At 49.8% G+C, this 15,420-nt stretch overlaps 7 protein-coding genes across 7 annotated transcripts; 3 read left to right on the forward strand and 4 right to left on the reverse strand.

Annotated features, from left to right (window-relative positions):
* Nucleotides 1-183: 183 nt before the first annotated feature.
* On the reverse strand, nucleotides 184-372 carry GUITHDRAFT_46978 (hypothetical protein; the record flags this gene model as incomplete). The annotated part of the gene is made up of 1 exon (XM_005833732.1): nucleotides 184-372. A coding segment is annotated over one exon (189 nt), but the record flags the coding sequence as incomplete, so codon positions are not given.
* A 31-nt stretch (nucleotides 373-403) lies between these two features.
* GUITHDRAFT_107167 (hypothetical protein) lies at nucleotides 404-1,126 on the reverse strand (the record flags this gene model as incomplete). Its single annotated transcript, XM_005833733.1, has 1 exon — nucleotides 404-1,126. One exon carries the CDS (start codon nucleotides 1,124-1,126, stop codon nucleotides 404-406), a length of 723 nt encoding a protein of 240 aa, XP_005833790.1.
* A 2,931-nt stretch (nucleotides 1,127-4,057) lies between these two features.
* On the forward strand, nucleotides 4,058-4,736 carry GUITHDRAFT_94107 (hypothetical protein). The gene is made up of 2 exons (XM_005833734.1): nucleotides 4,058-4,406; nucleotides 4,451-4,736. Exons 1-2 carry the CDS (start codon nucleotides 4,293-4,295, stop codon nucleotides 4,661-4,663), a joined length of 327 nt encoding a protein of 108 aa, XP_005833791.1. The 5' UTR covers nucleotides 4,058-4,292; the 3' UTR covers nucleotides 4,664-4,736.
* A 550-nt stretch (nucleotides 4,737-5,286) lies between these two features.
* Nucleotides 5,287-10,096, forward strand: GUITHDRAFT_107169 (hypothetical protein; the record flags this gene model as incomplete). The annotated part of the gene is made up of 3 exons (XM_005833735.1): nucleotides 5,287-6,969; nucleotides 7,106-9,876; nucleotides 9,922-10,096. The coding sequence occupies 3 exons, from the start codon at nucleotides 5,287-5,289 to the stop codon at nucleotides 10,094-10,096; spliced, it is 4,629 nt and encodes a 1,542-aa protein (XP_005833792.1).
* Nucleotides 10,070-11,537, reverse strand: GUITHDRAFT_159587 (hypothetical protein; the record flags this gene model as incomplete). Its single annotated transcript, XM_005833736.1, has 12 exons — nucleotides 10,070-10,211; nucleotides 10,269-10,385; nucleotides 10,435-10,455; nucleotides 10,504-10,592; nucleotides 10,640-10,730; nucleotides 10,780-10,841; nucleotides 10,893-10,936; nucleotides 10,979-11,081; nucleotides 11,137-11,191; nucleotides 11,235-11,303; nucleotides 11,359-11,432; nucleotides 11,483-11,537. The coding sequence occupies 12 exons, from the start codon at nucleotides 11,535-11,537 to the stop codon at nucleotides 10,143-10,145; spliced, it is 849 nt and encodes a 282-aa protein (XP_005833793.1). The 3' UTR covers nucleotides 10,070-10,142.
* A 1,087-nt stretch (nucleotides 11,538-12,624) lies between these two features.
* Nucleotides 12,625-13,515, forward strand: GUITHDRAFT_107171 (hypothetical protein; the record flags this gene model as incomplete). Its single annotated transcript, XM_005833737.1, has 7 exons — nucleotides 12,625-12,674; nucleotides 12,721-12,797; nucleotides 12,855-12,918; nucleotides 12,964-13,053; nucleotides 13,108-13,180; nucleotides 13,299-13,368; nucleotides 13,415-13,515. The coding sequence occupies 7 exons, from the start codon at nucleotides 12,625-12,627 to the stop codon at nucleotides 13,513-13,515; spliced, it is 525 nt and encodes a 174-aa protein (XP_005833794.1).
* A 382-nt stretch (nucleotides 13,516-13,897) lies between these two features.
* On the reverse strand, nucleotides 13,898-15,331 carry GUITHDRAFT_137822 (hypothetical protein; the record flags this gene model as incomplete). Its single annotated transcript, XM_005833738.1, has 1 exon — nucleotides 13,898-15,331. The coding sequence occupies one exon, from the start codon at nucleotides 15,329-15,331 to the stop codon at nucleotides 13,898-13,900; it is 1,434 nt and encodes a 477-aa protein (XP_005833795.1).
* Nucleotides 15,332-15,420: the final 89 nt, after the last annotated feature.

The following is a 15,420-nucleotide window of genomic DNA, read 5'->3' on the forward strand; positions in this document are numbered from 1 at the left end:
TCGTGACATTGAATAGCTCCCCTGGTTGTTGTACAGATCACAGATATACCAGCGCCTAAACGTTTGAAGAAAGCGTTGCGCTACGGATCCATCCATGAAGAGGTTCCATGCTTCTCCATCAAAGTACCAATATTCACTCCCTATCTGATACACTACTTCCTCACCAGGCCGGAGGAGCTGAAGAAGTAAGAAGTATGCGAAGCAGGACTTCCCGATCCCTGGAGTACCTGTGAGGATCACTTGATGGCATCCTTGAGTGGTGTCCATGCCCTCTAGCGTCTCTGGGTCCAATTTGAAATCCTCTGCAATTTTCCGTCTCATCTCGAAGTAGCACTCTCGTATGAAGAGCTTGTTTCCAAGTGTCTCATGGCCTCCTAAGCATGCGGAGAAGCTGACGTATTCATTAGCCCATAAAACCTTTCCTAGGCATGCGGTAGTCCAGAGCTCTTTCAAGAAACTTAGCATGCCAACTAGCATAAGTCCTGTTAGTACCCATGATAGCCACATTCAATTCTGTTTCACCTTCAGGTCTTGACATACTGTCTCTAAGTTGCACAGGACGTGGAATAAGCCCCTCAACCTGCTTATCCTTGTCTAAAAGCAGCTTCACCCTGTCCATAAGCTGCTGGTGGTACGCTACAAGCTGCTGCTGGTACGCTACAAGCTGCTTCTTGTCCTCTACAAGCTGCTTCTTGTCCTCTACAAGCTGCTGCTGGTACGCTACAAGCTGCTTCTTGTCCTCTACAAGCTGCTCCTTCAGCGTTGGGTCATTTTGATCGTGCATCCTTCTCAACACATCTGTGATCTCTTGTTGTACACCTTCGATTTTTCCTTGTACACCTTCGATCTTTCCTTGTACACCTTCGATCTTTCCTTGTACACCTTCGATCTTTCCTTGTACAACTTTGATATCTTGTTGTACATCTCCGATCTCTTCATTTTTCCTCTCTTGTTGTTCTCCCTCGATTTTTGATTGCACTCCCTCGGTCCCTTCGTCCTGCTTTGTCAGAATCTCGAGCTCAAGAATGTTGGAGCTCCCCTGCATAACGGCTTTTGTGAATTGGTCTCTTAATTTTTTGCCATTCTTATCTGCGGCGTCAATGGCTACGTCCCAGACATTCAACATGTGTGGGGCTTCCTCTTGAACAGAAGCGTTCATCTCATCTCCGCCATCATTTCCTCCCCGTATCCGAAGACAAGAGCGCTGACAAACAGCACTCTGCTCGCGATCGAACCGAGTCCACTGAAAGCAACACAATCCCTGCAGTAACAACACAAGTTCAAAAAGCTTTTATCTAGCATTATGCCTACCTCTGAGCTCGAAATGATGATTGAGCTCAAGCAAAGGAATCCAAGAGGCGATACGAGCGACATGGCACCCAAGACGCACTTCCCCCCTGCTGGCAAACAGCAAACTTAGGCTTGACGAGAAGGCTTGTTTGAAGTGAAGGTTGCCTGTATTCCCATTTGCTTTGGACCCTCACTAGAGTCGGGACCGATTTTTAACTTAACCGGCGAAGTTTGAGTAAAGCTAACTTGAAGTTGGATGATCCGCCAAGCAGGCTGCCTGGTCGGATCCTTGCCATGGCGCACGATGCTGTACCTCATGTCGTCAACGCCGTGGTGCTGTTGATGGTTTCAAGCTTGCATGGCAGCTTCTCTTTCTCTTTCTCTTCTCTTCACCCTGCCTCACGATCCTTGCACTTACCTAGTCATACCCCGTCTATTCGAAAGTTAAGCTGCTTTGATGGAATGAGAAATTCTCTTCGTTTGTCCTCAATGAAGCTTGCAGATGACAGAGAAAATACGACCGATCTAGTCAACCTCCTTCGGGACTTTCGAAATGGTATCCATCAAGAAGATGAAAGCAAACTTATCTTCGATGCTCAGCTATCTTCTAAAGACAGGGCCCTCCTACATGAAGCCTGCGAAAGGCTTGGATTGGGTCACGAAAGCTTTGGACAGAATGAGGAAAGGAGGCTATCTGTTTGGAAAATACAGACCGCAGATAGATTAGAAGATATTGAGAATGCACTTCGCATTGAAAAAACAGCGGCGAGGAAGCAATGGGAAGAAGCGATGGCATTCTCAGAACCGAACGAGATGGAGGCTGCTGGTATGCTGCTGCTGAACGCAAGGATACAAAACGTTGACGTGACGGACTTTGGCCGCTTCAAATGGACGTTGGCTGAGGATGCTTCAAGGAAAGGACACATGACGCGATTCAATGTGAAGACTGGAAGTCCAGTTGTCCTCGCACAACGCTCGAAATCCGGGCAGTGGCAAGCGAGTCAAGCATCAGGATCATTTGGTTTCATCATCAGCACTCGGAGAGGGTCGTTGGATGTAATCTTTGAAGTTCACCCAGATCAAGTCGAAAATATAGAGAACACAGAGTCAATCAGCTTGCTGGCTTCTCCTGATTCTGTCACTTATGACAGACTGCTCCAAGGCACCAGGAAGTGCCGAAACCTTGGTGGAGACTCGAAACAGATTCTTGACATGATGTTTGAGAATGATCTGGATGATATGGTCCTTTTGATGTCTGAGACATTTGTGAGGCTGAATCTTGAGCAGAAAGAAGCACTGAATACATCACAACAATTCAAGCTTGAGTTCTTTGATTCTATGTTGAATCAAGAACAGAGGGATGCTGTAGAAAAGTGTTGTTCACCTCAAAAAACTTCTGTACTCCCTATTCAATTGATTCATGGCCCTTTTGGAACTGGGAAAACAAAAACTTTAGTTGAGGTATACTAAACAAGGTACATGGAGTGATTTAATCATGGTTGGCAGATTATCCGACAGAGGATTAAACTAGATCAGCGGATCCTTGTTTGCGCCGCATCAAATGCGGCTGTGGACAATCTCGCTATTGGACTGCTCCGAGCTGATGTGATTTCTTCTTATATTGAAGTTTCATACATTGACAGACCTGAACTAGCCAAACCTTCAACTAGCAAGGGCTGGGCTACCTGAAAGAGTCGATGAACAACTTTCAGGTGTAACTCTGGCTGCATTGCAGAAAAAGGAACCCAGCGCAGCTCTATCGAAATCGTTATTTCAACAAGCAAATGAAGAGCTACGCGTTTCTGAAAAATGGAGGAGAAGCACGAACGGTGCTGCAATTCGCAGAGAGGCGAGGAAGGAGAGCCGTGAGTTGTTCAGAGATGCGAGGCAACTGCAAAAAGAGGTTCAGCGCATCCTCTCTCTATGATTGTTAATGTCTTGTTTACCGAAGGCAGTCAGTGCGACCTTGCGGAAAGTGAGAATTTTGTGTGGTACGCTTACCGGCTTTGTGTCAGCCCTGCAAGAGGTCTAGGAGATGTGACCGCTTTCGATTTGCCTAAAACAATGCGAAGGCAAGAGACGATGAATTGGTTTTGTTCGACGCAGTCATTGTTGATGAAGCCAGCCAGGTTGCTGTCTCAGCTCCAACTATCACATTTTAATGAATGCAAGCAGGCGTTGACAGCAGCAATTTTACAGACTCTGCCTTACGTCAAAAATCAGACAAAACAGTCCGTTTACTCCCATTTACCCCGGATGATTTTGGCAGGAGATCATCGTCAACTTCCCCCTACAGTCCTCGCTGAAGATAGGGGCGCAAGAACTGTACTTCAAAGCACCATCTTTGAGGCTGACGTCTTTACCACATTTACTTAGATCTGACATCGTTCCAGGAGTTAATGGAAAGAGATGGAGGGGGTTTAGGCGGGAACAAAGCAATTATTCGACTCGACCAAAGCGAGGTGAAACAGAAAGAAGATCTTCGTGATGCCCTTTGATTTGAAATATTTGCAAATCAGATTGTCGCAAGAGCTCAAAATCTTGTTTCAGCAAACTTATCAGAAGGAAACCTTGGAGGCCAACTTTGGAGTCAGACGCTTTTCCGGCAATACAGGATGCCAGCGTCGTTGATGGCTTTCCCAGCAGCATCTTTTTACGGAGGGTTGCTGAGACCTGAGTGTCAGAACGCCGGTGGCTACAGTTATTTGAACTGCAGTGACGAAAGCGAAACGTCATTATTGTTGAGAAAGACATGTCTGTTTGAGGCGATTGATACAGCTGGCGCGGGGTTCGACGAAGAAACAGTCACAAGTGCAGCTCCGACAGAGGGAAGCCGTTCATCTTCAGCAGTTCTTGTTCGAGACTTCTCGACGCTCAATCGAGAGCAGGCTGAACTGACTCTCCGTATTGTAAGAGAATTGGTGGAGGTCTGGAATATCCCACCCCATGACATTGGAGTAATAACTCCATACAACGCGCATGCTTCACTTTTGAGGGAAAGGATGCAATCAGATGCCTGCATGCAATCTATCGACGTGAGCACCGTGGATGGTTTTCAAGGACAAGAGAAAGTTGCAATCGTGTTTGATTCTGTAAGAAGCAACGCTGATTGTGAGGTGAACGGCATCTAGTTTGCTTCTACACCATGATGAAGTTTTAGGTTGGCTTCCTGTCCGATTACAGAAGGATTAACGTGGCTCTCACTCGAGCAAAGCGAAAACTCGTTGTGGTTGGTGACTCGGCAACGTTGACAAGCGATCCGGTTTGGGCAGCATTTTGGGACTGGGCAGCAATGCCTGGCAGTGGCGATGCTGAGTCTTTTTCAATTGCGTACCGTTCGTATTATGAATTGCCACCAGAAGGAGGATGGTGAGTTCACTGTCTACCAGTGCGAACAGAAATTTTGGTTGACTTTTCATCTTAATTTTTTCGGCACTTCAATATTTGATGAACACAAAACACAAAACACTATATTTTTACATTGTCCTACCCATTCTCTTCCTTCCTCGTCAATTTTCTTTCGCCTAGTATTTCTCCAACTAAAGTTTCAAATGAAATCAAAGCTAGATCACTTTTTCTTCCTTCTTCTTCATCCCCTCCCCTCCCCCCTCCTCTCCTCTACGCGTGGTTCTTTCGTCAACATGTTTGTTCGTGGCTTATCTCATGTTTGTTCCTGGCTTGCCTCATGTTTGTTCCTGGCTTACCTCATGTTTGTTCCTGGCTTACCTCATGTTTGTTCCTGGCTTACCTCGCCATTGGCAACAGATTTGACCACCTTCGCCCATTTGGTTACCACATTTTGAACCGTCCTTTGACCCAGGTTTGACCAGGATTTGAGTGCAGGCGTGTGTGATCATGGTAGAGGTAGCGGAGATGTTGTCGGCTCTGACGCGTCAGATGGGGAGGGCGTTGAACGAAGCTCAGCAGCTGGAGGAAGACGCTAGCAGTCTCCTTCCCCGTACCCCACCAACCGTCAGAAGGACACATCGCAGGCACATGCCCAACCCTCAAGAACTTTGTGACTCCGAGCAAGCCGAGTTGAGTGGTAGGAAGGTTGCGGGCGGGAGATGGGGCTCCTCTGAGAGGTTCAAGGCCAAGAAGCAGAATGCTGAAGTTGGTCCTGGACATTATCAACCTGATGTCAGCAAGGTTGTGCGTAGGACGCCAGGAGCGCGTATTTGCCCGCCCACAAGAAAGAATCTAGCTGCACATCTCAACGAGTTCCAGAAGCTCCTGGAAAAAAGCGAAGTTGGCCCTGGAAAGTACTCTCCTCAATACTTTGCAACAAGCGAATGGGTCTCTACCCATGCACCTTGCATCCCGCAACCAAGAATCGCTTCAACGGCCCGTGTTATACAGACTCACGATTGCGAAGCCTTATACTGCAAATCTCAACGCTCTGGTTATGCACTTTCCGAGAAAAGCTTTTCTGATCGCAAAAGTGTTGGTTGCTTGAAATGGATGCCAGATTACTTTCCTGAAAGACCCGTGCAGCATACCCCCGGTCCAGGAAGCTACGACCCTCTCTTCCAATTTGTCAGCGAACGAATACCTGGCAGTTCGTGGCAGAGAAGTTCACTTTCCTCGAACGGGAAGCTCAGTCAAGCCATTCTGTCTCATGCAAATGACATTGTTCCTGGACCGGGAAGTTACGACGTCAAGACAGACCTTCTCTTTCGAAGAAGTTCCAGCGCACTCTTTGTTTCATCTCGTCAGCTCGAGACTAGCGAAGATGAGAGTTGGGGAGACAAATTGATCTTGCAGCCCAACTTCAGTCTGGTGCATCCGCGAATCAGATGTTCTGTGACATATCGAGAGCCTTCTGTGCTGTCTCTTGCTTCAACTGAGCGTGCAGCATCAACTTCATCAGTTTCATCTCTCGACTCATCCTGTCTCTCAATTTTGAGCACCAAACGCCGATCGTTGTCATATTCTTTTTGCAAGGGTGTGGGATCGCGAAATCAGAGTCGAAATTACAAAACAATTGGTCCTAGTGATTACATGCCAAACTACAAATTTGTATCAAGGAGAACGGCAACATGTGTCATTGCTAGGGCACATCGAGGTCTGTTAGAGAAGGAACAGCAAAGAGAATTGTACGGGGACGTGCTGTACATCGATCCTGAGACGTCATATAAGACAACTGTCAAAACCCAACCACGAATAGTCTTTTCCAGACACAAGAAACCCTCTTTCCTTTCGCATCAGACTTCGTATCTGGGACCCAACGACAGTGGCGTGCTCGTGGGGAAGCTAGCTGAGTATACCCCTTCCATCGACATGTCAAGAACCTCCGCACGAGCGTCCGCAAGCAAGGATGAGGACGCGAGGCTGGGCCCAGGGTACTACTATGTAGACGACACGCTCACGGCTAGGAGGGTGCCCGCAGCGTTCATCAGCCCTCCGGCACCGGAAGACGAGGTGGAGGAGGACAGAGAGGGAGATCGGCTAGTGCTGGAAACGTCAGCAGCCGATGAGATGACGAGGCGGAGAGTCGTGATGATGGTGGACATCGGCAGGCAGATGGGCCGGGAGGAGGCGACGAGGAGGGACCGAGCGCCGGAAGCTCTCGACTACAATCCCGAGGTCCCGCGAGACATCAGGGGCTTCAGCATGGCGACGCAGTCAAGCAGGAAGGAGAACGATCCAAGGAGGGGAGGGAAGTCACTTGCTCAACAAGTACCCAAGCCAGCTACAGCCTGGTAGAGAACAGCGGGGAGGGCATACAGCATCGGGAAGAGCAAGCGGACCAAGCGAGGATGGTGGGGAGGAGGAAGACAGAGGGGGGGACGTGCTAATCCTGGATACGAACAAGGGGTGGGAGTACCTGAGAGTCCGACACGACATTGCAGGTTTTGATAAGCAGGAAGGACGACCGGAGGCTGTCGCAGGGCAGCACTTGTCTTCTTATCTGGGACCCAACGACAGTGGCGTGGTTGTGGGGAAGCTAGCTGAGTATACCCCTTCCATCGACATGTCAAGAACCTCCGCACGAGCGTCCGCAAGCAAGGATGAGGACGCGAGGCTGGGCCCAGGGTACTACTATGTAGACGACACGCTCACGGCTAGGAGGGTGCCCGCAGCGTTCATCAGCCCTCCGGCACCGGAAGACGAGGTGGAGGAGGACAGAGAGGGAGATCGGCTAGTGCTGGAAACGTCAGCAGCCGATGAGATGACGAGGCGGAGAGTCGTGATGATGGTGGACATCGGCAGGCAGATGGGCCGGGAGGAGGCGACGAGGAGGGACCGAGCGCCGGAAGCTCTCGACTACAATCCCGAGGTCCCGCGAGACATCAGGGGCTTCAGCATGGCGACGCAGTCAAGCAGGAAGGAGAACGATCAAGGAGGGGAGGGAAGTCACTTGCTCAACAAGTACCAAGCCAGCTACAGCCTGGTAGAGAACAGCGGGAGGGCATACAGCATCGGGAAGAGCAAGCGGACAAGCGAGGATGGTGGGGAGGAGGAAGACAGAGGGGGGGACGTGCTAATCCTGGATACGAACAAGGGGTGGGAGTACCTGAGAGTCCGGCATGGGATTGTGGAGTTTGGAAAGTTGACAGGGCGCGTGAGTGAGATTATTGAGTCGTCAGACCCGTCACAGGATCTTGTCGACTGGGAGGGAGCGCGTGGGGTCGCGGAGAAGACTTTGGGATTCGTTGACTTCAGTCGGATGACAGCGAGGAAGGAACCTTTCTCAGCTACAACCTCAGCTGTTCTGGGCCCTGGTGCATATGAAATTCAAGACCATCTCTTGTTCAGAGACTGCTTTCACGTATCGTTTGGTCGACAGAGGCGATTTTCAGATGACAAGTACGAGGATGACGAGGGCGATCGCCTGGTTTTATACCCAGAGAGAGCTGAAAGTCTGATTCGCCCAAATATTCCAAGTTTCACTTTCATTTTTCAACCTTCTGCTCTTGTTTCAGAATGGGCCAGCAAAAAAATCTTTGTCCGAGGTCATGATGGAGAACTCTTTGAATTGCCTTCGATTGGAAGCAGAGTGAGAATGAAACAGCTGTCTGAAATCTTCTCAGCATGGAGACGACCTGATTTCTATGAAATCAAAGAAACCTTGACGCGAAAAAGCTGTTACCAGAAAACTCTTGTTGACATCGGCAAGGCTTCGAATGTTAGAAAAGTGGATATTGGGATGAAACTTCAGTTTGACGACACTATATCAACCTCTCTGCCGATTGTGAAACAGATCCATAAAGGTGGTCTCTTGGATAAAGCTGGGTCGATCCAGAAAGGAGATAAGATAGTCAAAATTGTGGGAAAGGATGGGAGGACGATGGATTTGCATCGATGGGCTATGAAATCAAGAAATAAAGGAGCCTCTCGCAAACTGCCAGCAGACACTTCCAATCAGGTCAACCATCTCGGTCCTTGGAGAGAATGCGTGATATCTTCTCCGGGTACATCAACACGATCGAGGACTCAACAACATTCTTTCTTTTTCAATGTTCAAACAAAGGAGAAACTTTGGTCTTTTGACGTTTGGTCCAGGAAAGATGAGGTTGTGCGAAATATTATGCAGGAGATCGAAGAACTACAATTTCCGATCACCATTCACTTCCGAAGACACCAATCCCATTGCACATTGCAAGTCCTGGTGGAAAACTTTCAAGATTTTCTGTATGGAGCGTATGATCCCAAGTACGACCTGGTTGAACGTGACTTGCGGTCTGTCTCAGACTTTGTGACAGCAAATGGAAGAGAGTCATCATTGGAAGCCAAGGCGAGGATGCGACTGTTCCAGAAGAACATGACATTGAGTGCTCTCAAGACGCTTCCAACGCATCTTGCTGCTCCTCCTTCTGAAGCTACCAACAGAGATTTCACATCCCAAAAGTTGGCGCTCCGTGATAAGCATGAACGAATGTTTCGAAGTTTGCGAGAAAAGCACAAGCAGGAGGCAGAGGAGATTGATGGAGAGGAAGCTGAATCGCTGAAGCTTCGACATTCTCAAGAGAGAAAATCGTTGAGGAAGAAGATTAGGAGGGAAGAAGAAGCTTTGGAACGATCGCTGCAAGAACAGCAGCTGATCTCGCTGGACAAGTCAGAGATTGAGAGGGAGGTTTCCAAGATAGTCCTCCAGCAACATCTGGAGCTTGATGCAGGAGCGCGGCTGAGGGAGACTGAAAGGCAACGGCGAGTGAGGTTCGCCCCTGAGAACGAGGCTCTCCTGCACACCGCTGCCTACTCGCAAGCGGCTCCTGCAGGGAAGAAGTGGATCCAGAAAGGAAAGTCGCACACCTGCCCTGACGTTCGAGGACTGACCGACCAAGAGGTTCAAGACTGGAAGCTGCACACTGAGTACCGAGGCTTCTCTGGGAGTGACGACCTCGTCAAGTGGTTCTGGCAGCTTATGGAGAGCTGGAGCCCGCGCAGAAGGGCCGAAACCCTTCAGTTGGCGACGGGAACAGCAGCAGCACCTAGGGGAGGTTTCGGGTGTTTGTTCGGGCATGACATCAAACACTCGGATCGGCCGATTCCTTTCTCAATTAGGAGGATAGCTGAGCGAGGCGACAAGAAACAGAAACAGCTAAGATCGTTTCCTCCTCTGAACCGCCTGTACCTCCCTGAGTGAGCCCATGTTCTTCCTCTTGGATCTCAGCTGACAGTGCACAGGTATCGCTCCAAGCAGGAGCTGGCGGAGGGACTGAAGAAGGCGATAGGGGAGATGATGAATTTACATATCAAGTCGCGGGCAGAGGCACCGGCAGTCTCCTCCGCAACGTTGCAAAACGACATCACGTGCAGACAAGTACCCGCGGCGGCAAATCACATCTTTGTACTGAATTAATGCGGGATTGACGAGATTTGAGAGAAATGTAAAGCCAGAAAATAAGCTAGACAAAGGCAGGAGCGTCGAGAAGCGCCATGACGAGGCCAACGCCGTATCCTGTTCCTCGTTCATCCTGAGATTGTTGTCAATCACCTCAACCCTAAACCCTCTCCCTCTCTTCTCCTCTCACCACAAACGCCGGCCCCGCCATGTCTACGTGCAGCCATTCGCCCTTGAAATCCTTCGGCAGATGCTGGTGGATGAAGATTCCTGCGCAAGAGCTCTGGGCGTTGGATCGGTCCTTCACCTGGTATTGCGTCATCGCATCACACCCCATCCACGTGACGAGCGCTCACGCTGTTCTTCATGTCGGCAACCTTTTGATGGTTTTGTCACAGGGTGCGATCGCACAAACACAAGGATACCTTGGACTTGAACTCGTCCTTAAAAATCTCTGGGCAGAAAGGCAAAGGATGACATAGATCGCCACTTTTCTTGCCAGCCATGATTGCTCCTGACGCGGAAGATGACCAGAGTGAAATGCAGGATGAGGGCACTAACGATTCTCTAGCTCCTCTGAGTTGCAGACAAGCGCAGCGTGCTTCTTTCCTGTCGATATGAGCTGTGCTCCAGTGAGGGTTGCCATGTCGATCTTGAAAACATGTCACACAAACTCAGCTTTCACGTCATTTTTCGTGTACCAAAATGTCGGGAGAAAGGTGCTTGCAGGCATGGGCTACGCCATCTGCAAGAAGAAGTCGACCTACAAAGCTGTCATCAAGACAAAAATTCCTTGTCGCGTCCTCTCAAGCACCTTCGGCATCCGTGTTGTTGATCTCCACACACAGGCCCGAATACCTGCAGCAGGTCAGCAGCGCAAGTGAGCTCATGCGCCGTCACATTCGCAGGATGTCATCGTTGCGAAGGGCATTCGGTCCAATAGCATTCTCAGCCAAGCAGAGAACGAGGTGAATTCTCTTGTTGACTTTCGACTCGACAAGTCCTGCCAGCCAACCAGTCGGTCACTATTGATGAGGCAAAGAGCGATGACAACGCACCATAGAAAGCTCCCAAGAGACCCGCAGCGCCTGCCATGTCTGCTTTCATTCCCACCTGCCGGTCGCATCAGCAAGCTCCTCTTCCTATCTGTGGCAACCATGCTTCCGGATATCTTGAGGGAGAGACCACCGGTGTCATACATGACGCCCTTGCCGACGAGACATACCTGCGAGCAACAGGAAGGGATGAGCCACGCTTTCGTCTCCCCTTCACCGTCTTACTGTTTGCGACGCTCCTTCAGGATCATATGAAAGAATTGCAAGGGCAGGCTGATTGACTGCAGCCTTGCCCACCCCTGCCACCATTCGTCATGAAGGACTCACAGTACGGCAGCGACGGCAGCACCCCAGATACCCCCGTATCCTCTATCTCGGAGCTCCGGCCCTCGGATGACGTCCATTTTGACCTGTCATGCATGAGGAGCTCTGCATCGTCACGTGCACAGACTCACATTCTTGCACTTGTCAGCGACTTTCTTGGCTTCTTGGAGGAACGTGTCCACGTTCTGTGACATCAAGGGGTTTGAAATGCAGAGGAAGCAGAGAGGAAAGATACCATTGTCTCCGGGGGCTCATCAACAAGCCTCATGGAGAGAGAGACAGCCTCGCGCACAATGTCGCAGGATCGCAAGCGGTTGAGGTCCTGAATCTGCGAGCCATCGGGTTTCACTAGGTTGACGACGATGCTCCGATCGCCTTGGTTGGGAGCAGCTTCGCCGTTGTCCCTCCTCTTCATGGAGAAGCTAGGCAGCGCTTTCGCTAGAGCTGACGCTACAGGCCCGCACCCTCCGTCCTCGCCTATTGCAACAACGACGCGCGCATTCCCATTCTGACCGAGATTGGTCTGGAGGAGCGATGCGAGGGTGTGGACTTGTGCGAGGCTGTTGTGGCGGGAGACCTTGTCAGCCAAGAGGCCCATGACGACTCTCACAACACTCTCCTTCTCTTTCGCCCAGGTCGATGATGATGAACCCGGCCCGCCCTCGCTGAGCTCCTTCATCATTGCATCAACTACCGTCTGGTCCAGGCTTGGAGGGATATGCTTCCGAAGGCCCCCGTCCTTGAAATCGCCGATGTTTCCTATCAGCACCAACACGTTCGTCTGCTCCTTTGTCTCCAGCGGTCCGAACTTTACCTGAGCAGATCCCGCCATCGCCCTGCAACCTCGGAGGCTGCACTGGCGAGAAGTTCGCGTCCTAGGCTTGCCAACCTGATCAAAAGCACCGGACGAGGCCTTGTGGCAGGGAAAGTTTCGGACGGCATGGTTGAAGCCAGGCAGAGGAAAAGCTGCCGCCCTCCTCCCCACCATTGCTGCCATTATCATGGCATAAGCCACCGCAGCTCTCGCCATGGGATCCGAGTTTTCAGCAAGAGGAAACCTAACCCGCCTCGTCTTAACTACTTAGTAGGAAGAGAGAGGCAGCACCAAAAGTATTTCTCTGCCCTTGCGCTTAGTTGAGCCTCGACTACGGAACCGTCAGGCGCGCCATGCAGCAGGAAGGGTTCGAGGTGTTGAAAGAGGAACAGATCTTCCACAGGTGAGACAGGAGGGGACGAGAAGAGACTTACAAGCTTGTTACACAGGTATCTGACCATCATCGATAGAGTTGTCAAGTATCCGAATGGTAAAGAAGTAAAGTTCGACGTTCTTACCTGCCCAAGTGAGACATGAACTTGTGAATTACTTGCCAATGGATTCATTGACTGATTGACATAAGGCAACCATTTCGTGACTGCTCTCGCTTTCTTCACGTCAACAAAACAGTTTGCTGTGATCAAGGAGTAAGTTGACGTGTATCTGTGTTGGGAGTGTTGATAGCGCATCAGGTACTTTCAGGGCGTCAACAGAATAGGATCGGCGATCGCATGTGGTAGATATGAACCATCAAAACATAACAGCATCTTGCACGCAGCAGAGTGAGTTATATGTCATGAGATCCTCGGAGCAATATTGTTGATTGACCTTTCCAGATGTGAGTTGTCGGAGGAGTGTGCGCTGAAGGGAGGGAAATGGATCAAACTTATTCCCGATGGACATCCGGGAGTAAGAATTCATCTTTCATCGACCATCCTCTTTCCCGTCTGCTTTCATTTCATCTTTCTTACAATATCTTTCATTGTCTTGTTCGTGAATCTTATCTGCCTGATCAAGTTGCGTGAAGGTCATTGAGGCGAAGTGGGCAGCGACTAGATTCACACCTTTCCTTGTGATCGATCCAGAAGAGGATGAAAGTATGGAGACAATGCTGGCTTGATAGCGCTTGATGAACTCTTACAGATCCACTCGAGAAAGACGAGGAGGAATACATGCACAGGGCAAGTGTAGAATTTTGCGTGTTTCGTTATTCTGACTTCATGAACAGGAGAATGTCACTTTAGAGCAGCTAGAAGATCTTGCTTTCAGTGGAGAAATGCATTTGCCTTCATCACAAACCGTTTTCATGGGATTGAAATATTTACGAACAAACAATTTACTATAAACTCCTTTGAGAATTTTTCGTTCCTCATCATCTTATGTGAGCTTGATGACTTAGTACATGCGTTGGTTTCTTCCATTAATAGTCGATCTTGGTTACTGATACGATCATCCGTCTACGAAATGAATAGGCGATTTTGAATACTTCACGACTGTGTAAATGCTTTCCACGATTGTTCTTACAAGAAAGACAAACTCACATAAAATGGCTTTTGAAATCTTCAATAAATGGGAGGAAACAAGAAACTTAAAAAATTACAGTCACACATGTGCAAAACAAGGGGTCTAGGCCCCAAACAGAGGAGAACCCGCCATGGTGCTGGCGAGGGGGGCCTCTGATTCCGGATGAGGGTGCTTCTTTCGGTAGGCGTTTGTGGCAGGACCATACTGCCCGTTTTCCGCAGGATTAACGACGGAAGGGTCCCAACCACTCCCACCGACTGGGTTCAAATACCCCCCGTCATCATCTCCTCCCCAGTGCAGCCACCCAGGAGTTGGTCGACCCAGCAATGACCATGTGGTGGTTGACTTGACGAAAGGATCGAAAGTTCCACCACCACCAACGGTCATGTCATAAACAGATCCTTCACGCCCTGTAGAAATTCCCACCTCTGTTCTGAAATAGAGCATCTGTCGTTTCAGGTTAATCTTCTCCTGCTCAAGGTTCAACTTCGCAAGGGTTCTGGTCAATGAGTTTGCGTTCAACTTGGAATCAAGAAGGATTTCTTCCTTCGTTTTCTTGGCTCGTAAATGCTTGAGAGCATCAAGTAGAGGATATCCTGACGTCTTTCGGGCCAGCTCTACCATTTCATGTAGTCGCTTCAGATTCTCCTCTTGCTTTTCAACGGCGATACCCCAAGGACTTGTATCCGACTTGACGCCAGCAAGGGATGCAGGGCAAGTTTCAACAGCTTCATGGACAAGCTGACCTTGAATTGCAGGGCACTCTGTGCTACATATTTGAGCATCGCTACCGCACCAGAGGCAACCACCATTCACGCAAGCAGAGCATTCTGACAAGGATGCGCAGTTCCGAGCCACGGTGCCGTTCCCATGTTCCATCTCCATCGTGCTCGTCTTGGACTGCGAAAGCTTTGAAGAGGGCACGAACCTAAGCCAAGATGGAACAGGTCGACCTTGCGGATCCAGCGGTGGGACCCACTCAGTGAATAGCTTAACTCCTTTACCTTGCCAAGGGCTGCCGACCAGACTTGCAAACACCTTGGCTCGTTTCCAATTGAGTAGCAGTTGTTGACGATCGAGGGCTTCTTGCTGAGAAAATAAACTTCGGGGAACCATGATGTGACTCTTAGCATCGGATTTCGAGCTCGACGTAGAGGACTTCTTTCCAAAGTTTTTTTGGGCAAGGAGGCTCATACTAGCATCGTTTGTGTCACCCCAGCTGGGGTGCGAGAGGAAACAAGAATTGAGAGTGGCCCGCTCTGTTGCACTCTTGCAAGCTCCTCGGATGCATTCAAGAGCTCCTGTAGCATCAATCTCTGCATCCTTCCAAGGCTTGTTCGTCTGCAATATGTCGCCCATGCATTGAGCACAAGCCTGTCTTAACTCAGCATTCACATGATGTCGTCCACTTCCAGCCATGTTCATCAGAAGCTTCGTGTGATTGTGACTGTCTCTCTGCCATGCTGTCAACATAAGCATCGTCACCATCAACGCAAAGCTGCTCGCGGCAGCTGCTCCACCGCGCCATCCCCTCATTTCCGAATTTAGAGTCACCGCCAGTCTTTTTTTTTTTCCACGACTCGAAATCTTTGTGGAGGCAACCAGGAACTTGCGAGGATTGGCGG

This window comes from Guillardia theta (genome assembly GCF_000315625.1).
Source record: "Guillardia theta CCMP2712 unplaced genomic scaffold GUITHscaffold_28, whole genome shotgun sequence".
Classification (NCBI taxonomy): Eukaryota; class Cryptophyceae; order Pyrenomonadales; family Geminigeraceae; genus Guillardia; species Guillardia theta.

Excerpts from the sequence above, each read along its gene's own strand:
- GUITHDRAFT_94107 (XM_005833734.1), top strand. The coding sequence starts at position 4,293 with ATGCAATCAGATGCCTGCATGCAATCTATCGACGTGAGCACCGTGGAT. Across the intron at positions 4,407-4,450 it reads GAAGCAACGCTGATTGTGAG|GTTGGCTTCCTGTCCGATTA; the intron begins GTGAACGGCATC and ends ATGAAGTTTTAG.